The sequence below is a fragment of the Narcine bancroftii genome, chromosome 7 (genome assembly GCF_036971445.1).
Source record: "Narcine bancroftii isolate sNarBan1 chromosome 7, sNarBan1.hap1, whole genome shotgun sequence".
Lineage (NCBI taxonomy): Eukaryota > Metazoa > Chordata > Chondrichthyes > Torpediniformes > Narcinidae > Narcine > Narcine bancroftii.
In genome coordinates, this window is record NC_091475.1 from 24,010,448 (window position 1) to 24,033,468 (window position 23,021).

The 23,021-nt window shown below is 49.9% G+C and overlaps 1 protein-coding gene across 2 annotated transcripts; it reads left to right on the forward strand.

Annotated features, from left to right (window-relative positions):
• Positions 1-1,522: 1,522 nt before the first annotated feature.
• Positions 1,523-22,632, forward strand: LOC138738595 (pyridoxal kinase-like). Of its 2 annotated transcripts, XM_069889124.1 has the most exons (12): positions 1,523-2,261; positions 3,179-3,233; positions 6,879-6,983; positions 7,568-7,651; positions 9,612-9,658; positions 10,644-10,729; positions 11,766-11,811; positions 12,674-12,785; positions 16,202-16,300; positions 16,930-17,066; positions 18,674-18,740; positions 19,071-22,632. In XM_069889124.1, the coding sequence occupies exons 1-12, from the start codon at positions 2,169-2,171 to the stop codon at positions 19,181-19,183; spliced, it is 1,044 nt and encodes a 347-aa protein (XP_069745225.1). In that variant the 5' UTR covers positions 1,523-2,168; the 3' UTR covers positions 19,184-22,632. The 2 variants fall into 2 exon arrangements, with proteins under 2 accessions (XP_069745225.1, XP_069745226.1); XM_069889125.1 differs by lacking the exon at positions 16,202-16,300 and having other exon boundaries at positions 1,528-2,261.
• The last annotated feature ends 389 nt before the right edge of the window (positions 22,633-23,021 follow it).

The following is a 23,021-nucleotide window of genomic DNA, read 5'->3' on the forward strand; positions in this document are numbered from 1 at the left end:
TGCCTGCCCCTCAGAAGTGCTGCCTCGCAGAAGCCTCTAGATGTTCAAAGCCTCAAAGTCCCACTCTACACTGAGGCACTCACACACTGGCCACTCCACAGAAGCTTCCCTTGGTTTTATTTGTTACTGCCCCTTATCTGTACTACAGACTCCAATTAATCATTGCTCTGTTTAACGTTTAAACTCGCCTCTTCTTTTACAACATACTTAAACAAAGCCCTGGTCCCAACACTGTCAGAAATAAAACTTCTCACACATGAGTCTCTTTAAAACTGATGACACGACAAGCTTTATTTACAAGTCTGCAGAGTTGGACTCAACTGGTTTCTCACCAGTTAAGCCCCGATACATACAGTGCATTGATTTTTATACCCTTATTGTTTGCCCTTCCCCTTCTTATTAATACTGTTTTAATTGGTTAGTATTACAAAAGCATTCTAAGTATAACTGCATTTTTAATTATCACGTTCGTTACGTACGCTGTGAACTCTACATTCACTGAATTCTGTTTCTCACACTTCTTATTAATCCTTTGTCTCCTGCATGTCTCTCACTATGACCATGAAAAGATAGGTTTAAAAAAACATATTCAGCAGCTCCTTCTGTCCTTGACTGCTAGTAAACTCTCTGTCTGTTCTGGCTTCCCTGTTTATGATTAATCATCACATTTTAACTTAAGTCTTTTTAACCTAAATTCTCTATATCACAAACACTCCAATTGCCGAGACTTCGTTCCACCTCTCTCCACAACGTGCCAACATATTCCAGTTTCTCCTCTCTGTTGCTTAAGGGACTTCCCCTTGGTTTCAGGCCCTCAGTGCCCGGTAATGGGAGGAGTAGACTGTGGTCCTTCCCCACCACATCCTTGCGTTGGCTGCGCCAAGCCTCAGTGCATCCCTCATCACGTACTCCTACAGGCTAGAATGTATCAGTCAGCAGCATTCCCTCACCGACTTCTCTGTATGTTGAAAAACCAACAGGTTTGGGCAGACCAAAGGGTTTCATCAAGTTGATCTTCTAGCAGTTCTGGATGTCTGACTCTGTGCAAGTCCCCAGGAACAGCCTGTTGATCAGAGACACGCTGCTGCTGGGGATGAACCATAACTAGGACCCTTACATCCTTCTCCACACCCTCTTAGTAAATCTGCATTCTTCAGCGGTCATCTTGGGGATAATGTGTATGGTGGGTGATGTTCCGGTTTAGGACGGATCTGACTGGGAGGCCTCTTCTCACTGCCAGCCAGGCCAAGTCGAGGGGCCATTGGGACAATGCAACAGGGGGCTTTGGAACTGGGGTTGGGATAAGGGCCATTGGGACTGGGGTCATTGGGACAGGTGGCTTAGGGACTGGTGCTGTTCAGGGGTTGGGCAAGGACTGGGGACACCAGTCCACACTGGGAAACTGGCCAAGCCCTCGTGCTGTCGTTTCCGTGGTAACCATGACAGGGTCCCGTCTCCATGGAGAAGCCAGTAGGGCCCGAGGATTGGCCGAGTCGGGGGCCGCCCCCGCCCAGCGTAGCCCTGACCTCACCGTTGCTAGGCGATACCGTTGCCGGGAGACCGCGACGCCGATAGGGCCCTTTCCCGACGTGTCAAGGCACGGCCAAGACCCCACGTCGCCGGTGCCAGCTGCCCTCGATACGCCTGCTCCGCTCTGCCTTGGGAGACTGGCCCGACAGTGGGCCGGGGGATCAAGTCTCCCGGAGGCCGAAGCGGCGACGACTCAGCGACGCCCCCGGGGCCGCGGGCCGAATGGCGAGGCCGGCAGAGGGGGGGCCGCCGGGACCGGCACTGGGGTGTCCGGCGGTCCTCGCAGCGTCACTCAGCCTGGGGGAGGAGGAGGGAGAGGAGGCCGGTCCCAGATAGGGCGGTCCGCGGTCACCCTGGCCCGGTAGCACGGTCCCCGCACTTCCGTACTCAGATCTCCGATCCGTAACACGGTCATCAAGACCGGACACCGGTCACCCCGCATCCAGGCAGCTCGGGACTTCAAAGGGGGAGGGAGAGCAGACCGGTCCGGTCTCCGGCCCCACCAGGCACACCGTATCCCGGTCAACCCAGGCAGGCAGCTGGATCCTTGAGTTCCCAGATCCCCGGTCCGGACCACTGTCCTAGGCATCCCGGCAGCCCGGACCCCGGTTCCCGGTCCCCCGGGTCCCGCCGCCGCCATGCAGCCTGAGCCCGAGTGTCGGGTTCTCTCCATCCAGAGTCACGTCGTCCGCGGCTTCGTGGGGAACAAGTCGGCCGCCTTCCCGCTGCAGGTGGGACGGGGAACGTGGCGGCGGTCGGGGTGCTCCATTTTCCCTTCCCTTCTTCCCCTTCTCCTTCTTCTCCTTCCTCTCTTCCCCTTCCCCTCCCCCTCTTCCCCTTCCCCTCTCCCCCTTCCCCTTTCCCCTTCCCCTTCCCCTTTCCCCTTCCCCTTCCCCTTCCCCTTTCCCCCTTCCCCTTCCCCTTTCCCCCTTCCCCTTCCCCCTTCACCCTTTCCTACCTTTCCCACCTTTCCCCTTCCACTTTCCCCTTTCCCCTTCCCCTCTTTCCCCTTCCCTTTTTCTCCCCTCTTTCCCCTTCCCTTTTTCTCCCCTTCCCTTTTTCTCACCCCTCTCCCTCCCTGTTACCTCTTTCCCCCTTCCTCCCTCTCCCCTCTTTCCTCTTCCTCCCTCTCCCCTCTTTCCTCTTCCTTCCTCTCCCCTCTTTCCCCTTTCTCCCCTCCCCTCTTTCCCCTTTCTCCCCTCCCCTCTTTCCCCTTCCTCCCCCTCCCCTCTTTCCCCTTCCTCCCCCTCCCCTCTTTCCCCTTCCTCCCCCTCCCCTCTTTCCCCTTCCTCCCCCTCCCCTCTTTCCCCTTCCTCCCCCTCCCCTCTTTCCCCTTCCTCCCCCTCCCCTCTTTCCCCTTCCTCCCCCTCCCCTCTTTCCCCTTCCTCCCCCTCCCCTCTTTCCCCTTCCTCCCCCTCCCCTCTTTCCCCTTCCTCCCCCTCCCCCTTGTCCCTTCCTCCCCCTCCCCTCTTTTCCCTCCTTGTCCCCTCCCTCCTTAACCCTATCTCCCTCCCTCACCACCACCCCACCTGCCCCTTTCCTGCTTCCTCACCACCCTGCTGCTGTCCCCATCCTGCCAGTTGTTATCGACCTGTATCCAGGTTACAACTCTCACCTGTTCGTAATGACGATGCTGTTTTTCCAACAGGTGCTGGGTTTTGAAGTGGACACCGTGAATACGGTTCAGTTCTCCAACCACACGGGTAAGAATCCACCTCCCTGAAACAATGAATTCCCTGGAACGTTACTGCAGCCTCCACTGCTCAGGGGTTGGATACTGAGTTGCTTCCTTCCTCCAAGGGGAGGTCACTGAATGGGCAGAGGTTTGATCTCCTGTTTCATTTTAAGATTTTACCCTTTTCCTGGTCACTGAACCTTATTTGTGGTGTAGTGCCACCAAGTTCAACCCTAGTAGTCAAAGTTGGATTTATTTTATTGACTCCTGTTGCACGTTTTAATTGTCACCTTGTACCCAGAGAGGAAGGTTCTTCTGAGAACAGGTTAACTCTAAATTCATACAGCCAAGTAAACTTGAAGAACAAGACCACAGTTTTGGAGTGGAAGTGGAATAAGACCAATGAGCATCAAGCATGTGGTGGGGTTCATTCAGGACCCTGATGGCTGCAGGAAAAAACTCTCTTTTCGGCCTGTTGGTGCATGATTTAACACTCTTGAGTCCTCTCTCTGAAAGGAGGAGGGAGAAGAGAATGTCTAGGGTGTGACGGGTCCTTCAGAATCAGGTTTATTGTTGTGGACGCGTGTCACAAAATGTTTTGTGGGAGCAGTATTGTGCATTACCAGTCCAACAATTGCTGTCAATTATTTTTCTGTATCTCGGCTATTTTTGAAAAGAAAGGTAGTGTCTGCGGTTCATTGTCCATTCAGAAATCAGATGGCAGAAGGGGAAGAAGCTGTCCTTGTGCTGTTGGGTGCTTGTCTTCAGGCTCCTGTACCTCCTTACTGATGGTAGCAGTGAGAAGAGGGCATGGCTTTGGTCATGAGAGTCCTTGAGGATAGAGGCCACTTTCTTGAGCCACCACCTCTTATAAATGTCCGCGATGGTGCTGGCTGAATTTCCAACTCTCTGTAGTGTTTTCCTTTCCTGTGCATTGGCACCTCCATACCAGACAGTGATGCAACCAGTCAGAATCCTCTCCACCTGTCGACATTTCAATGTGCTGGCTGCCTTTCCCAGGTAGCAGGAAATGTAGATGGAGTCTGTGGAGGGGAGAGTTTGTGTGATGTTCTGAGCTGCACTCACTACCTGCAGCTTCTTCCAATAGTGAGCAGAGCAGCTCCCATCCCACACTGTGATGCACCCAACACACAGGCAATTTTATTCAATGAATCTGCCGATCATAATGGTTCAGTGACACTTTACACAAGGTAAGGGCAGCACAGTTAGCTTCGTGCTTAGCATAATGCTGTTACAGCAACAACACCAGTGACCTGGGTCCGAATCCGGCGCTGTCTGTGAGGAGTTTGTACATTCACCCCATCTGCGTGGCTCTTCGTGAGGGCTCCGGTTTCCTCCCACCCTTCAAAATGTGCCAGGGGATGTAAGTTAATTGGGCGTAATTGGACAGCATGGGCTTGTGGAACGAAAGGCTTGTTACTGTGCTGTATGTCTAAATTTAAAAATATGAGTTACACACAGTGGTTGGAGTTTTTGTCAGGTACAGATTTCCCCACTCGCTGTGCCAGGGTTTGCATCTGTGCCCCTCTGCTTCCATAGTTTGTTACGTTAGAGTCTGTGTCGACATTGAGTGTTCGTCATGTGTCCAACCCAGCCTTGTGCAGACTTCTGATTCTGTACAACGTATTACAAAAGGGCAGTGTGTTATTGCGGATAAAAGTGGTTGCAAGTATGCCTCAATCTGGACAATGTGTTCAAGGGTCACTTTGTATTTAGCTTTTAACAGCAGGAAGATCACAAGCAGCAGTAGGAATAAGATTAAAGTGAGATATGTGGGCTAAGCTCCTCGTGTCCTGGAGAACTTGTTTGATGCAAACCTCCCTAACCCAAGTGCAAAGTCATCAAACAATTACAATGTTACATGAGCAGTGAGTTGGAAATGCTTGCCAATCTTTCCACTGAAATATCACAAAGCAGAGACTGATTTTGGCCTTCTGTGCAAATCCCCAGTATTCTTAGATGATCCTGTTTCCGTTGGCAGGAAGTCTTGATTGACGTGAATTGGAATATTTACATCCCCTTCAGAGTCTCTGCCTCCTGGCAGAGAGATGCCTCCTGGCAGATTACACTGACACTGCCTTACTGAGACAGGCGATTATGAGATGTTGGTATTTGAGCGACACAGACCCAATGGGCTGAAGGGCCTTCGCTGCTCCATGGGGCTTTTCTGTGCTTGTGACTACGTGTGCAGAACAGAAGCAGATGTGCAGGCTCAGCTTGTTCGCACAGACTCTTACATTGGCCAACCCCACTCTTCTGGCATGGGGGAGTGAGTAGGGTGTGCAACTCCCCCAGTGTGCCCAATTGTGCAGCCAATATGTGGACTGTGTTATAGTTTTGTGTGGCTTCATCTCACATCCTTGAAGGTGACTGGGCTGGTGTGTAATGCTAGAATGCGGTTCTGAAGGATGTCAAAGGAGGTTGTGGAGGTGGGGACAGGTACCATGTTTGAAAGACATCGAGATAGATCCATGGATAGGAAGGGTCCAGCAGAGGAGGTGGTTCAGGCTCAGACAGGTACAATGTTTGAATGATGTTTAGATCAATTCCTGGATAGGAGAGGTCTAGCAGAGGAGGTGGTCAAGGTGGGGGACAGGTGCCATGTTTGAACGATGTTCAGACAGCTGTGTGCATGGGAAAGGTCCAGAGGGATATTTTAATTTTTTTTTAATTTAGACCCTTCCAGCCCATGATCCTGAGCCACCCAATTAACTTACAACTCCAGTATGTTTCAAACAGTGGGAGAAAACTGGAGCCCCCAGGGAAAACCCATGCAGATACGGGAAGAATGTACAGACTCCTTACACACAGCATGGGATTCAATGCCTGGTCCCAATCACTGTGCTGCCCTGGACAAAATGCAGGCATATGGGGCACCTTGGCTACCAAGTCTTTCATTCCTTGACCTTTTGCTGGTTCTCAAATTGTCCCGAGTAATGAGTGACCCCTGCTCCAGACATCGACCTTGCGCCAAGAATGTACACCAAGTCCAAATCATCTGTAGTGATACAGCATTGAGCCAGCCCCTTTGGCCCACTGAGACCTTGCCCACAATCAACCACATATTTACATCCATGTGAGTTATCTTCCTTCATTCCCTCAATGTTGTTACCAACTCCCCCACCTCAGATTCTACCCCTCAATCGCATACCACGTACAATACACAGCAGCCCATTGAACCACCCACAGTGCTTGTCTTATTAATCCACCCTCCCTGCATGGCTTTGGGTCATGGGGTCAATTAATGAACCCACCATCCCGCACATCTTTGGTACATGGGAGGAAACATGAGGAGCCGGGACAAACCAACGCCGTTAGAAGGAGGTTGTGCGAACTCCATGCAGACAGCACTGGAGGTGAGAATTGAACCAGGGTCTCTCTCACTGCGAGGCAGCAACACCACCGATCGGCATGTACCAGCTGCGTTCATTTCCAGGCCTCTCTGCCAATGACACCAGAGAAAGACGTCACCGGGGTCGAGAGGGTCACAGCAAATCAGAAACGGCAAACTGCCCCCTTGATGAAGAAGTGGGAATGGTTAAAAAAAGTGCCAGCCCTTGGCAAAACATCTCGACACAAGTCCATCTCCTTCACCGACCACAGTTCGTGTTCCCTTCCCTGCTGCTAATCAATGTCTCTGTTTCTGATCCAGGCTATGACCACTGGAAGGGTCAGGTCATGACAGCAGATGAACTCCAGACACTGTATGAAGGCCTCAGACTGAATGATGTCACGCGCTACGATTACGTGTTGACAGGTAGTTGTTGAATTCGGGCACGGTATCCTGAGGGTAAATGAATAAATCTAACCCTTGAGTATGTGATGGGATGGAGTAGAGGGATCTTTACTCTGTAACTAACCCATGCTGACCCTGCCCTGGGTGTGTTTGATGGGGCAGTGTAGAGGGAGCTTCACTCTGTATCTAACCCATGCTGACCCTGCCCTGGGTGTGTATGATGGGGCAGTGTAGAGGGAGCTTCACTCTGTATCTAACCCGGGCTGACCCTGCCCTGGGACTGTGTGATGGGACAGTGTAGAGGAGCTTCACTCTGTATCCCTGCCCTAGGAGTGAAGTATGGCAGTGTGTCACTCTGGGACCGACGGATGTGTGGAGAGGTGGAAGTGGAAGGGTGGTGATTCAGGGAGGAATGTGCTGAGTCGGGGCAGATCGATGGTTGTTGAGATGACTCAAGTTTACAGATACCTTTTATTTTCACCTAATAATTAATTAAAAATGTAATACCTGTATGGATGATATACTTCAATTTTTGTCAGCTGCAAGGTAAACAAAGAATCAGGTGTAGGTCAAGGGTGAGTAACCACCCTCTACCTTTTCCTCAGGTTACACCAGAGACACTTCTTTTCTGGAGAAAGTGATGGAAATTATTCAAGAGTTGCGGGTTCAGAATCCCAAGCTGGTGTATGGTGAGTGTGTATCTGGCCTTGAAGCATTCCTGAGCTGGCTATCAGCGAGAAGGAACACACAGCTTCTCTGAACTTTATCTAATCTCTGAACCTTGTTGGAGGCAATTGAGATTCCCAACCTTTGCTCTCCTAGTTACTGATTTTTCTGAATGAGAGTGAAATTATTCCCTTGAGATCCCTTGCTTGGGTATTGTTATTTTCACAGTGGCTTTTTCGTGTTCTATGAGAGAAACTGATTCAATTGATGGGCTAATGAATGACTCACACTAAGCAGATCACAAGATTAGGAGCAGAAGTAGGCCTGTCGGCCCATCGAATCTGCTCTGCAATTCTAATCATGAGCTGATCCATTCCCCCACTCAGCCCCACTCACTGGATTTCTACAAGTAACCCTTTGATACCTTGACTGATCAAATACCTATCAATCTCTGCCTTAAATATACCCAACAACCTCACTTCCACAGCCACCTGTGGCAGTGTTCCACAGTCTCACAGCCCTCTGACGAAAGACATTTTTCTGCATCTCTAAATTGACACCTTCAATCCTGAAGTTGTGCCCTCTTGTCCTAGACTCCCCTACCATGGGAAACATCCTTGTCACATCTACTCTGTCCAGACCTTTCAGTATTCTAAATGTCTCTGAGATTCCCCCCCCCTTCACTCTTCTGTACTCCCAATGAGTACAGTCCAAGAGCCGACAATTGTCCCTGACATATTAACCTTTTTTCATAATTTAAAAAAAAAATTTAGACATACAGCACGGAACAGGCCATTTCGGCCCACGCGTCCATGCTGCCCAATTTGTACCCAATTGACCTACAACCCCGGTATGTTTCGAATAGTGGGAGGAAACAGGAGTCCCTGTGGAAAACCCACACATACTTGGGGAGAACATACAAACTTCTTACATACAGTGCAGATTTGTACCCCAGTCCCAATCATTGGTTCTGTAAAGGCATTGCACTAACTACTTCGCCAACTGTGCCTCCCTGGTATCATTCCTGGTCTCATTCCAGTAAATCTTCTTTGAACACTTTGCTGTTTGAAGAGGTTGTTCAGATCTCTGCAGGTTTTTATTGCTCACGGTGTGGGACATTGCTAAGTTTGTATGAAATTGGAAGTAAAGCAATGCAGAGTTGACCATTGGGCTCTGCAATCCTATATCCCAGCACCTTGCCCACAGACTGGAAAATGTCCTTGTTCAAAGATATCTCGTGTTGAAGTTCCTGTTGACTTTCCTTCCACTGCTCTCTCTGAGTCAATACACTCTCCCTGACCTGTGTGCTCATTCACCAAAATATATCACAGTTTGTCTCCTCCATTTGATCTCAATATCTGCTCTCTGGAGAGAGTTCTTGGTCCTGCCAATTTGCATGGCAACAAATTGGCCTTCTGGGCTTGTCCCATCTTTCCTGATGAAAGGTTCCAGCCCACAACGTGGACTGTTCTTTACTTATCCCACAGATGCTGCTCGACCCACTGAGATCTCCCAGAAGGTTGTGAGTTGCTCCCTATGCCTACGTTTGGCCCCTATCTGCGTAAACCATTCTCGTCCATCTATCTGCCTGTTTATTGAACGGTGTAATTGTACCTGCTTTGACGGCTTTCTCTGGCAAGTCTATGTTCAAAGAACAATGCCAACTTGTCTCTCTGTCTCTCTCTTTCTCTTCCCTTCTTCTCCCCCCCCCCCCCCCAAACCCCAATATGAGGCCTCTCACCCCAGAACCTTGTAGTTCATCTCCCATCCAACACCCTGACATCTTTCCTGATGATTGGAGCTTAGATTTGGCCACATTGTTCCTACGGTGACAAAAACAGTAAATTCTAACCATTCACTCCAGGAAGTTATTTTTGGATGAGAGTCCAGATGAATTTGTCGTCTTGGGGAGAGCAGAAGCCAGGGATGGAATGCACAGCACACTTCATGGAAATAGAAAATTGCTCATTATTTCTCTTACAGTTTGTGATCCGGTGATGGGCGATAAAAGAAATGGGGATGGGTACATGGTGAGTGATATGCCTCTCTTACATGTTGTTTGTCCACTCAAGAGCCTTATCTCCCTCTCCTACCCACCCCTCCCTTTCTGTGTCCTCTCTAGTTGCCACATTACAAGACAGTGTGGAAAGGGGAGAGAGGAGGTTCACCAGGATAAGCAAAGATTAAAGGGAGAGCATCAACAACAGCCTCATTCCATTAATTCCCTCCCTGGTCTCTTTCACTACCCCTCTGTCTCCTTTCCTTCAGCTCCCCACCATGTTCCCTTTTAGCAGGGAGCTCCCCTTCTGATTTCTCTGCCCTCTCCCCATTGCTTCCCAGCTTTCTCCTCGCCCCTCCCACCTGTTACCTTTTCCCTGCGAGCCTGTATTCCTTCCCCTCTCCTCCCCTTTTTATTCAGGTGTTTGCCTCATTTTCGTCACTCCTGACAAGGAGCCCAGCTCAAAATGTCAATCACCCTTTACTTCCCATGGATGCTTTGTAACCTGCTGAGTTTTTCAACTTCAGGCCCTTTGCCTCCATTTGGACAAACCTGGGTTATTTTCTGTGGCGTGCCAAAGGCTAAGGGGAGAGCTGGTCGAAGTTTATACGGTTTTGGAAGGCAGAGACAGAAATCTTTTCCCCAGGTAAATATGTCACACACACGAGGGTGTGCATTTAAAGTGAAGGAGATGGAGTTTAAGTGAGAAGTTGGGGGCAAGTTTTGTTTTTCCCAGAGAGTGTTGGGTGCGTGGAACGGACTGCCAGGGTAGTAGTGGAAGCAGATCCTGGTGTTTAGGCTGTTTTTGGATAGAAACGTGAGCATGGGGGGGGGGGAATGTGTGTCGTGACAGGCAGCGGAGTTTTCGCTCTAATTTTTCACCGTGTCCGGTCCAGTCATTGACAGCTGAAGGGCTGTTCCCTGCCTCTCTCCCACTCCCCTTCCCTTTCCCCACTTCCTCTCTTCCCCCACTCAAGGGTCTTTCTTTTTTGCTGACTGTCTTGTTCTGTTTCCAGTACGTTCCAGAGATTCTTCTTCCGGTGTACAAGGAGAAGGTGGTTCCACTTGCTGATATCATCACCCCGAACCAGTACGAGGCAGAGTAAGTGGTCAGCACCCTTGGCTGTGTATGGTTCCCCCTCCCCACCCCCATTCCCACAACAATGATTGGTTCCCCTGTCTCTGTCCCCTGCAAGATTCCCCCCCCCCAACCCACCATGTTGTCACGGCCGTGGATCGTTCCTCCATCTCCATCCCCCCGCACAGTTTCCCCCCCCCCTCCCTGTCCCTCCCCCCGGCTGTGGATGGTCCCTCCGTCCCTGTCCCCCCGCGCGGTTTCCCCCCCCCCACCTCATCCCCATTCCCACACACGGACCCCGAGCTGTGGATGGTTCCCCCATCCCCCCGCGTGTTTCCACCTTCCACAGAGGCCAACCACCTCCCCGGATGGCATCAACATTACCGAATCCTCATCGCCATTAGCCAGGGGTCAGCGTGGCCCCTGATCTTGTCCGGGCCTGCCCATTAAACCATGGACTGAAATCATAAAATGTTTTTTACGTAGTTGGTAGGAGAGAATTACAGAAGAAACCAACTGAGCTTGATTGCTTCACAGGGAAGGGGACCCATAAAGTTTGAGCAGAGTCCATCGTGTGGAAAAGGGTGCCATGGATGGCATAGCAGTTAGCACAACTGGGTTTGAATGCCACGCTGTCTGTAAGGAGTTTGTATGTTCTCCCCATGTCTGCTCTGGTTTCCTCCCACCATTCAAAACATACCAGAGTGTAAGTTAATTAGTTGTAATTGGGTGGCATAGGCTCGTGGGCCAGAAAGGCCTGTTACTGTGCTATTTGTTTAAATTTAAAAGATTGAGAATTGCAGATCTAGATTAATTTTGAAAAGTAATGATACCCATGTTGTCTTAGGGAGAACATGTAAACTCCACACACACAGCGCTGGAGGTCATGATTGAACCCAGGTCTCTGAAGCTGTGGGGTAGCAGTCCCACCTGCTGCACCATACGCCAGTTGCAGAGGCTTGTCCCAAGTGCTGTCATGGTCCCTTTGGTCTGACAACGCTCGCCAGTGTGTCGGCATGTTCGTGCTGAGCATTTATCTGGCTGTGACTTTCCCTTGCAGGATTCTGGCAGGTCGGAAGATGAACACGGAGCAGGAGGCCGTTGAGGTAATGCAGTGGCTACACAGTGCAGTCAGTCTCGACCTTCCCACTGGGGCCTTGGGGAAGGCGGGCATCACTAGGGACTCAGCCGGTCAGACAGACTCCAAGGGAGGAAATGGTCCATTAGCTTTGGGTTGGCCCCTTTATACGTTGAGGAAGGGCTCAAGTCCGAAACGTTAGTTACGAATTTTTACCTTTGCTGCATAAAGGACACTGCTTGATCTGCTGAGTTTCTCCAGCATTGTGTTTTTACTTCAACCATGCTGTCTGCAGATGTTTGTGCTTTACTTTTGCCCTTGTCCTGGTGAAGGGGCTCACACAGTGTTGTAGGAAGGAGCTCCGGAATATGGACCCTTTGATGATGAAGAACTGATGATAATATTTTCAAGCCATGACCATTACTCTTTGTGGGATCTTGCTGTGCTCAAGTGGCATTGTGTCCACAAACCACAAGTCGTCCTTCAGCATGAAACATTTTAGGGGATCCAGCGTTTGTGAAAGGCTGGTGGAATTGCATGGTTATTTAAATACTTATGCCCACTTTATTTCTTGCAATTGATGCCCATTTTCACTGTAGTATGGATCCCAAACAGCATCTCTTGCAGGAGTAGGAGGTCCCATGCATAGTGGCCTTTCTCCATTCTATCCAAATGTCCAATAGTTCAACACTGTCCCATCATACACTCCCAAAACAGAAACAACATGGGTTAGATCCGGAGTGAAGCTCCCTCGACACTGTCCCATCACACACTCCCAGGGCAGGGACAGCATGGGTTAGATACAGAGTGAAGCTCCCTCGACACCGTCCCATCACACTCTCCCAGGACAGACACTGAGTTTGGTTGGTTGGTAACTTTGATTTTTGCAGGTTATGGATGTTCTTCATGAAATGGGCCCCGATACTGTGGTCATCACCAGTTCTGATCTCCCTTCACGGCTTGGAAGCAACTACTTGGTGACCTTGGGCAGCCAGAGGAAAGGTGAGTGAGGCAGGTTTCGAAGCTGAGTGACACAGTCGGTTGAAAAATGGTCATTTGTGGGACAACTCTTCCCAAGCACCTGCCCCCTGCCCCAGTTGCTCAGATCGCTTGATAGATTGTCTCCCTGCAGATCTATTTGCTTCCTCAATATATCTTTCGGCAGTTGGCTGTAGACTTTTCTCCTGGACATTTTGGTTTCTGATGTAAATCTGTTGGCAACGTTAGCAGGATGTTTTAAATTCCTGTCATTCTCCTTTAATTCCACCTTGCCTATCTATCTTTGGTCCCACAGGCTTCTAACTTTAAGTTATCACCTTCATTTTTCAAAGTTCCAGATTCTGGCTGACCTATTTCCTTTGAACTGCATTCAGAGTTGTATCTCTCTTTCCTAGAGGGCCACTGCAATAATGTTAGTGTTCTTGCAGAGGGGGGGATCTGGAGCTCGGGTAGCTGATGCTTGGATTGGAGTTCTGGAGGTGAATCGATGGACACTCAGCGACTCAGGGAACTCTCTTTGCTTCTCTTCCTTCCACTGTAAGAGGCACTTCAGGCAATTTCTGCTGATGGCAAATCTGTCTGCCTTATTACAGATGAAAGCAAATTCTGTGTAATATTGCACTGTCTTTATTACATGACAATAAACTGAATCTTGAATATCTCTGGAACTCCTCCCTCCCCGCCCCCCCCCCCCCACCCTTTTCAGCTGGGTTGTGGAGATTGAGACACTGCAGAGGTGGAGAAAGGGGTTTAAAGTCCAGGACTAGATGGGGAACTGGGACAGAAGAGAAGAGGCCTGGGGCAGGACAAGCTTGAGAGGTCCACTATTATATACTGTTCTGAACCTGTCTTATTACAGGTATATACCACTTTATGTAACTAGAGCATTCCTACGGAACCTTTCGGAAGACGAAATGGCATAAAGCGAAGAATTGATTACCATTGATTTCTATGGTAAACATTTTTTGATCGTTCCCAGGTAACACACCAAATCAAACCAAAAAACACATACCTAAAATAACATTAACATATACTGTAGTAAAAGCAGGAATGATATAAATACACAGCCTATATAAAGTAGAAATAATGTATGCATAGTGTAGTTTCACTTACCAGAATCGTGGACAGCAAGTTTTGACTGCCCCGCCAACCACCCTGTGGCCTCCCCGCCAACCACCCTGTGGCCTCCCCGCCAACCACCCTGTGGCCTCCCCGCCAACCACCCTGTGGCCTCCCCGCCAACCACCCTGTGGCCTCCCCGCCAACCACCCTGTGGCCTCCCCGCCAACCACCCTGTGGCCTCCCCGCCAACCACCCTGTGGCCTCCCCGCCAACCACCCTGTGGCCTCCCCGCCAACCACCCTGTGGCCTCCCCGCCAACCACCCTGTGGCCTCCCCGCCAACCACCCTGTGGCCTCCCCGCCAACCACCCTGTGGCCTCCCCGCCAACCACCCTGTGGCCTCCCCGCCAACCACCCTGTGGCCTCCCCGCCAACCACCCTGTGGCCTCCCCGCCAACCACCCTGTGGCCTCCCCGCCAACCACCCTGTGGCCTCCCCGCCAACCACCCTGTGGCCTCCCCGTTGGCTGCTTTTTCGTAAAAGCAAAAATCTTTTCATAAAAGCAAATTTGCGTAAAGTGAGTTTTTGTAAAGTGGGATATACCTGTGCTTAGAATGGCCTCATTCTACATCAGAAATACACCAAAATGCTGGAGGAACTCAGCTGCATATAGGAGACAAAGATATATTGCTGATAAAGAATCACCAATACATCTATCTCCTATGGATGCTGAAAGACTGGCTGAGTTCCTCCACCATTTTGGTATGTTTCTACTGCAATAACAGCATCTGCAGACTTTCATGTGTCACTCATTCTACAGCTTGATCCAAAACCATGACCATGGAAATTAATGACACTGCTTTGATTCGTCAGCCTACGTGGAGCAAAAGTTCTCACTCATTACATTGCATTTACAGCAAATGCTTGTTATTTCTTGAGTAATTTTCTCTATAAATATCTCCCTGCTGTCAGGGACCTGTCCACCTCCCCTTTTCTCCACCCATCCTGATCACGCTGGCAGTTCTTGGCTACAGCCATTCTTCCCCACCACATCACTTCCTCGTTTCCCACTCTACCTGCCCTTCATGAGGCCGAGAATGGTTCACAGGCAGGATTCAAGATTCCATTCAGTGTCGTGTACATCATACACAAAAAACTTTCCTAAATTCATCCTGTAAAGACCCACAGGGAGGTGCCACTAGTCCATCGAGCAAAGAAAGAGAAGCAAAAGACATGAGATAGGAACATAAGTAGACTCATTGGCCCATGGAGTCTGCTCCTCTATTCTAATCATGAGATGATCCATCCTCCCACTCAGCCCCACTCACTCACTTTCTCCTTGTAACCCTTGATGCCCTGACTAATCAAATACCTGTCAATCTCTGCCTTCAATACACCCAACGACCTCACTTCCACAGTTGTCTGTAGCAACAAATTGCACAGACTCACCACCATCTGGCTAAAGAAATTTTTACACATCTGTGTTTTAAATTGACTCCCTTTTATCATGAAGTTATGTCTTAAGACACCCCTCCATGGGGAAACCCAATATCTGTGAATCTCGCCACTTCCTCCTGCACCTATGTAGCCACACAGCCTCCTGTCCATTCCAGCAATGACCCCAAGCTCCAGACATCCGAGTCTCCAGCCCTTGATTCCAAATTGCTGAAGTATTTGGAAGCCATTTGGCCTATCGTGACCAGACTGGCTCATACCACAGCACACTTGGGTAGTCCCTTGCCACATATTTACCCATTTCCCAATTGGAGGCCACTCTGGAATCTGCCCCCACCATTAAGCTGTGGACTGCCCACTCTCCAGTCCCCTCATTATTTTATAAACTTCAATCCTGGCCTCAACCTCTCTGAAGAAAATGGTCCCAGTGTATTTAACCTGTCCCTTGTTCTAGGTGCCAGATTTTCCATCTGGGCAATCTCCAATAGGATGGCATTAACATCGACCTCAAGTTTCTGCTAACCTACTCTCCATTCTCCCTCCCTTTCTCATCCCTCTGTCTCTTTTCTTCCAGCTCTTCACCCTCTTCCCTCTCCATTCACAGAGCCATCCCCCTCCCCCTGTTTGCTGGTATGCCCTCCCTCCCTTATCCACCTATTACCTCCTGCCTCTTGACCTCTGCCCCTCCCACTATTCGGGTGCCTGCCTACATTTTGCTCATACCTTGATACCTCAAGACCGAAACATTGGTTATGTATCTTTATTTTTACTATAGAATGTACACTGTTTGACTTGTTGATTTTCTCCAGCATTGTGTATGTTTTACTACCATTGTTCTATGTTACCCCTGCTCATTCTTCACTCGTGTCGCTTCACATTTCTTCTCACTCACTCCTAATCCAGGCGCTGTCTGTGTGGAGTTTGCACATTCTCCCTGTGACCACATGGATCTCCCCGGGTGCCCCAGTTTCCTCCCGCCCCCAAGGACGTGTGGGTTGAAAGGTGCGTTGACTGTAGCAATGTCCCCCAGTGTGAATGTGCGCAACGGAATCTGGGAGGAGTTGGTAGATGTGCAGAAAGGATGAAAATATGGGACTAATATCAGATTGGTGTAATTTTTAATTTAATTTTTAAAATTTAGACATACAGCATGGTAACAGGCCATTTCGGCTCACGAGTCCATGCTGCCCAATTAACCTACAACCCCTGGTGTGTTTCAAACGATGGGAAGAAACTGGAGCCTCCAGGGAAAATCCGCACAGACACGGGGAGACCATACAAACTCCTTACAGACACTGCCAAATTTGAACCGGGGTCCCAATTGCTGGTGCTGTGAAGGCATTACACTCACTGCTACACCAACCATGCAATTAGGTGGTTGTATAATTAGGTGGTTGATGGTTGGCACAGACTCGATGGGCTGAAGGTTCTGTTTCTGTGTTGAGGCTCTCTGACTCCACACATCCCACGCACAACCACTCCCTGGGAGCTGCTCTTCACGTTGGAGAGGGCACCAAGTGCCTCATGCCCACTGAGGGTGTGGGGACCCTGCACCCCTCGATCATTGGAGGGAGACTGGGGTTCCCGTGTGAGACTTCCAATGTGTGGTGACTGTTGTTGTGTGTGATCAGTGACGGCAGCAGGTTCTCAGGTGACGGAGCGCATTCGAATGGAGATTCCGAAGGTGGATGCTGTGTTTGTGGGGACAGGAGACTTGTTTGCAGCCATGCTCCTGGCGTGGACCCATCAACACCCGAATAACCTGAAGGTAAGGCTGCGATGTCCCTGAACACACCATGTTACAGAGCTCGCCTTGAGGCAGAGTTAACTCAGGGTCACTGGAGGAAGGACAGAAGGAACAATAAACTACACACCAGTTTTTTTTCCTTAAATTTTATTTACAACACAGTAGGTACCGATTTTGGCCATTTACACCCAAATTAACTTACAATTCCCCCCGCCCCTCTTACGTTTTGAAGGGTGGGAGGAAACAGACATGGGGAACTTACAAACTCCTTACAGACAGTGCTGGATTCGAACCCCAGGTTACTGGTGCTGTGACAGGCTTGCACTAACTGTGCCACCTGAGTGGTTTGCAAAGTCACAGCATTGTTGAGCAGAGTCATCGTTGGTTAACAAGTGGGGAGTGGTGTCCTTGGCTGCAGAAGTCGTGGATGCACGTGTCAGGGAGATGAGGGGCAATAATCTTGAAGTGTTGAGGAAGCAGGAAGTGTCAGTGTGCAGGCAGAGGTGGCACAATAACACCTTATCAAAGGATAAAGAGATGCAGGGTTGGCGGAGGTTGTCCAAATCAGTTTCCGGTGATGAGGGGTCATAATCAGGAGGGCACAGGTTTCAGGCAAGAGGAAGGAGTTTTATGCAGAGAATGGGTGAAGTCGAAATTGTCATTTGACACACACCTAAACAGATGAGGATGAGGACCTCATGTGAATGGAGGGGTGGTAAGGGTCAGTATGGACATGATGGGGAAAACAGTCTGATTCTGCTCTCTACGACACTGATGCAATGAGTATCTAGTAAAATGGTGTTGTTCTTGAATGAGAAATGATGTGGGAAGGTAGAGGAGTGTCCTGGAGGTGTGGCTTCTAGCAAATTATGTTCTGATCTCGGGCTGGAATTGGCTTGGAGGTGCATTGAGGAGCAGTGAACGGATGGCTTTGAACGTCTTGTTGCTGATGTTCCTCTTGGGAAGAGTGATTACAGTATGATTGAATTTCTCTTACAGATGGAGGGTGTTCAGTCGAAAATCAGTGCTTTTTGCCTAAAAATGGGAGACTTCATTGGGATGGGGAGGAGTTGCGGACACTGGGAACGCAGGCTTTGTGGAGCCCTTCAGAGATTTTTCACAGTGCTCAACTAAAGTAGACTAGTAAAAAAAACAAGGGTTGGGAGAGCAAGCCTTGGATAACTGAGGGAGTTAATCAGACACAACCTCATAGTTGGGGAAAGAGAGGACATTGTGGAGTCAGTGTGGGTGGAAGTCCGAAACAGGGAGGGAGCGTCCACTTCATTGGGAGTTGTCTATGAGACCCCCACTGGGACACCGAGGTGTAGATAAATGGGCAGATTATGGAGAGGTGCAATCGTGTTGTCCTGAGAGACTTCAACTTCCCTGATATTGATGGAACCTCTTTTGTGCAAAAGGTTAAGATGGGGCCAAATTCCAAGAAAGATTCCTGACACAGCATGTAGACCAGCCAACGGTACCGATGAGCTAACTGTTTAATGGAAGCAACATTTAATTGATACCGAGTTATTTGCTGTGGAATTTAGGAATGTGAGCATCGTTTCCATCTGATTAATTGCCCTGTGGCCTGACACTCCTCCTTCACATTGTCAATCTCCCTCCCACAGATTGCCTGTGAGAAGACTGTCTCTGCCCTGCAACACATCGTGACCCGAACCATCGCAAACGCAAAGGGTAACAAGACCCTCTCACATTTGTAATTCCGGGGTCGGAGTGGGAGTTGGATCCTGGAGTATGAGATGGGACAGTGCAGGGGGAGCTTCACTATATCTAACCATGCTGTCCCTGTCATGGGAGTGTGTGATAGGACAGAGTAAAGGGAGCTTCACTCTGTATCTAACCAGTGCTGTCCCTACCCTGCAAGTACGTGATTGGACAGTGTAGAGGGAGCTTCACTGTATCTAACCAGTGTTGTCCCTGCCCTGGGACTGTGTGATGGAATGGTTTGCATGCAGTTCCTCCAATGGCTGAATCTTCCTCTCTCTCTCTTCTCCCTCCCTGCAGCCATGGCTGGCCCTGATAAGGTTCCCAGCGCTGGCCAGTTGGAGCTGCGAGTGATACAAAGCAAGCATCAGATTGAGAACCCTGAGATAATCATCCACGCGACCACCATCTGAACCGAACTTTTTTCCACTGCATCGCACCCATGAATCCATCGTAACTGCTCTTCACATCCACTAACTACCCTCAAGACTGTGGGGAAGAGGGTCATTGAGGGGGTGGGTCTCTTCCTGTCCTCTGCAGGAGTCGGGAAAAACTCCCTCGTGAATGCCTGGAATGGGAAATCATTCCCCCTCACCACCCACAGGTACAGAGCTCCGCAGGAATCTCTCCCAGGGAAAGCTCTGCAGGAGCACATCCAGCTGTGCACAGCCCATGCAGAATATCTTCCCTCTATGTGTCATATGTGGGGAAGAGGTTACACTGTGCTGCGGCTGAGAGAGAGAGAGGGCAGTGTGATTTGGCAGGTGTTGAATGGCCAGGCATCCATGCATTTGTGGCTGCACAGCTGCATGAATTCCATGATTGGTGAATATTTGACCAGATCTCCCCATGAAGGAACCAGGCCCCTATCTCTGCTGATCTCGTAAATGATCCCTTCTCTCCTCCCTCAGAACAAGTTCCTCAGGTAAATTCCACTTCTTCCTTGATATGAACCAATTCAAGCTCCTTCAATCAATAGCAGAGGCCGGTGAAACACCGAACAGGTCATTCAGCATCCACAGAGAACAGTTAACAGCTCAGGTCTGACACTTGTCTGAATTGATATGTTAACTGTTTCCTCTTCACTGATGGGACCTGACCTGCTGATTTCAGCATTTTCTGCTTATATTTCAGATTTCTGAGATCTACAGCTTTGTTTGAGATTTTCCCCCTCACTGATTCAAGTTGATTGTGAATGTTAGTTGCAAGGACCTCCCACTTTTTGGCCAGCCCCTTGCCTCTCCACCCCTCACTCCAATAGCTGTGGCAGTAAAACAGTGTCTGCCTTTCCCTGAAGATGAGGTCACCCCATCTGACAGCTAAAGCTCACCCCCATTCCACTGCCACTCTGCTGTGCCCCCCCCCCCCCCCCGTGGTGTGGTTAGATCCTTGTGCAGTATCCCCTGAGCTGTGACACACAGGAATCTCCAGGGTTGGGCAAGGACTGGCTGGTGAGGCAGAGGTTCAGATTCAGTGCTTTTGGCTTTAGTGGGAACTTGTAACTAGCTCTGTCGACACACCTGCTGCTTGAAGCCTCCCACCGTTCACGGACGCAGAGCACTGCTGAACCCCCACAGGTGGGAGACAGGAAGTTGTTCTTTTTTTCCCGTCCTTTAGCTCCCAACTCAGCCAATCTGCACCCCTGGTCCAGCAGAAGAGGTGCAGGGACTGTCCGAGGCTTCTTCCTTGTGGAAGTGCACAGGGTCACTATGGTTCAGGGGTTCAGCCCTTCTCCATGAAGGTGAGGGGAGATCCAAAACAAGTGCTGGTGACTTGCCAGGACAGTCCCTGTCTGAATAACAGGGAGCCCCTCCCAATGCCAGACCGCGCTCCAACAGAAGCTGAAGGAGGCTCAGGAAAAGGGAGTGTTGGCTTCAGCTTTGATTCCTACTCCCCATCAGTGCCCCTGACCTGCTGCTGATAGAGTGTCCGGGTCGCAAGATGGCATCATCAGCACTGGAGTCTTTTGTGGTACACTCTCCCAAGTTCAACATAGAGCTTCCTAGACACAGTATCCCAGTGTGACTCAGTGTGTGTGGGGACCCGTTCCCCCATAAGGGTCTGTTTGTGTGTGGGACTCATCCCCCACCAGTGAGGGTCAATGTGTGTGGGGACCCGTTCCCCCAGTGAGGGTCAATGTGTGTGTGGCGACCCTTCCCCCAGTGAGGGTCAGTGTGAGTGGGGACCCGTTACCCCAGTGAGGGTCAATGTATGTGGCGACCCTTCCCCCACCAGTGAGGGTCAGTGTGTGTAGGGACCCGTTCCCCCAGTGAGGGTCAATGTATGTGGCGACCCTTCCCCCAGTGAGGGTCAGTGTGAGTGGGGACCCGTTCCCCCAGTGAGGGTCAATGTGTGTGGCGATCCTTCCCCCACCAGTGAGGGTCAGTGTGTGTGGGGACCCGTTCCCCCAGTGAGGGTCAATGTATGTGGCGACCCTTCCCCCACCAGTGAGGGTCAGTGTGTGTAGGGACCCGTTCCCCCAGTGAGGGTCAATGTATGTGGCGACCCTTCCCCCAGTGAGGGTCAGTGTGAGTGGGGACCCGTTCCCCCAGTGAGAGTCAATGTGTGTGTGGCGACCCTTCCCCCAGTGAGGGTCAATGTGTGTGGCGATCCTTCCCCCACCAGTGAGGGTCAGTGTGTGTGGGGACCCGTTCCCCCAGTGAGGGTCGATGTGTGTGGCGACCCTTCCCCCACCAGTGAGGGTCAGTGTGTGTAGGGACCCGTTCCCCCAGTGAGGGTCAATGTATGTGGCGACCCTTCCCCCAGTGAGGGTCAATGTGTGTGGTGATCCTTCCCCCAGTGAGGGTCAGTGTGTGTGGGACTCTTACCCCCTCAGTGAGGGTCACTGTGTCGGTCCTTCTCCCCCCCCCCCCTCCAAGGAGGGTCACTGGGTTTGGGTCTGTCCCACAGTGAGGGTCAGCGTGTGTGGAACCCATCACTTGTCATCTCTCTTAGACTTTGAGATGTCCTCACAGGACATCTCATGTTTGGAAATGTAAATTTGTCAGGGATTTGCTTTGTGTGTCTGGCACACAGTCCCCATGGTCTCGTCTGTATAAGTCCACAACTCACACCCAGATTCCACTCACCATTTCATCCATCTCGAGTGACCCCCAACTCTCCGATCTGACCTTCCTCAGCAGTGTTCAGACCAGTCTCTGACTCATCTCCAGCAGGGTTTTGTCAGGAATCTAGGGGCAATACAATCAGTTACTCAGTTCTCGTGAATGTGTGTGTGTGTGTGTGTGTGTGTGTGTGTGTGTGTGTGTGTGTGTGTGTGTGTGTGTATGTATGTATGTATGCTGTTCCAATATACACTGTACATCCCGAGTAGGTGATGTGGTCTGTGATTGTTTATCTGTGTGTGTCTCACTTTCTTAGATCCCTGCTGGGTGAGCTGCTCTGTCCCTTCATTGCTGTATCTAAACTCTAATCCCCCTTCTCTCCGCCAATCAGAATGGAGTCTGCATGTGTTCATTGTGGTTGAACATACTACCCAGTCTCTCTGGTTACCTGGGAAGAGATCAACGTCTCTCCAGTTGTCGGGCAGATATTGGCAAGTTACAGGTACCCAATGGTTGTGTATTTGAAGGATACCCCGTGCTTGTTGGTCAGACTGAAGGAGGGCTGAGCTCTGAGTGTTGGGTTTGGATTCTCCATGAATGTTCCTCGAGTTTGTTGGTAGGTTTTGTCAGTCTTGCTTCTCACATTCAAACTCTGTGCTTCATTTTCCTGTACTGTCCTGTCTGTGCAGTATTAATATATCAAATTAAATGATTAAAATGAATCTTTTAAAAGTAATTTACATATAGATATTTAAAGATTTATCTTTCTGACTGGAAATAAATCATTTATTTACTAAGATGTTGGATCTGTTGCATTTTATTGTGAATTGTTTTGGAGTTAAATCTGTGGAATTTTCAATCCAAAAAAGAAGTAGAGGCTGCCTCACTAAAGGTCTTTAAGACAGATGTTTGCTAGATTTCTGTATGTTGGGGGGTGGGGGGGGGGGAGATAAAGCAGGTTGATGGAGCTAACTCCATGGACCAGGCTCGACGTGCCGGATAGCCAACTCCTGCTCCGATTTCTTAATCCTGTCATAATGGATCTTTTGGGAAAAATGAATTCATTTAGGGCATCATAGACAAGGCCAGGATTTATTAGACTTGCAGAATTGTCCCTGAGAAGGTGGTGGAGAGCTGCCTAGGATAAGAATGCAGGAAGTTTGTTGGAGTTTACATATCAGCACCA

Bases quoted from the DNA above. Each gene is read 5' to 3' on its own strand.
- LOC138738595 (XM_069889124.1), top strand. From the start codon at position 2,169: ATGCAGCCTGAGCCCGAGTGTCGGGTTCTCTCCATCCAGAGTCACGTC. The intron at 16,301-16,929 runs GTGCGTTGACTG...GTGTGTGATCAG, and splicing joins AAGGACGTGTGGGTTGAAAG to TGACGGCAGCAGGTTCTCAG. The intron at 18,741-19,070 runs GTAACAAGACCC...CCCTCCCTGCAG, and splicing joins AACCATCGCAAACGCAAAGG to CCATGGCTGGCCCTGATAAG.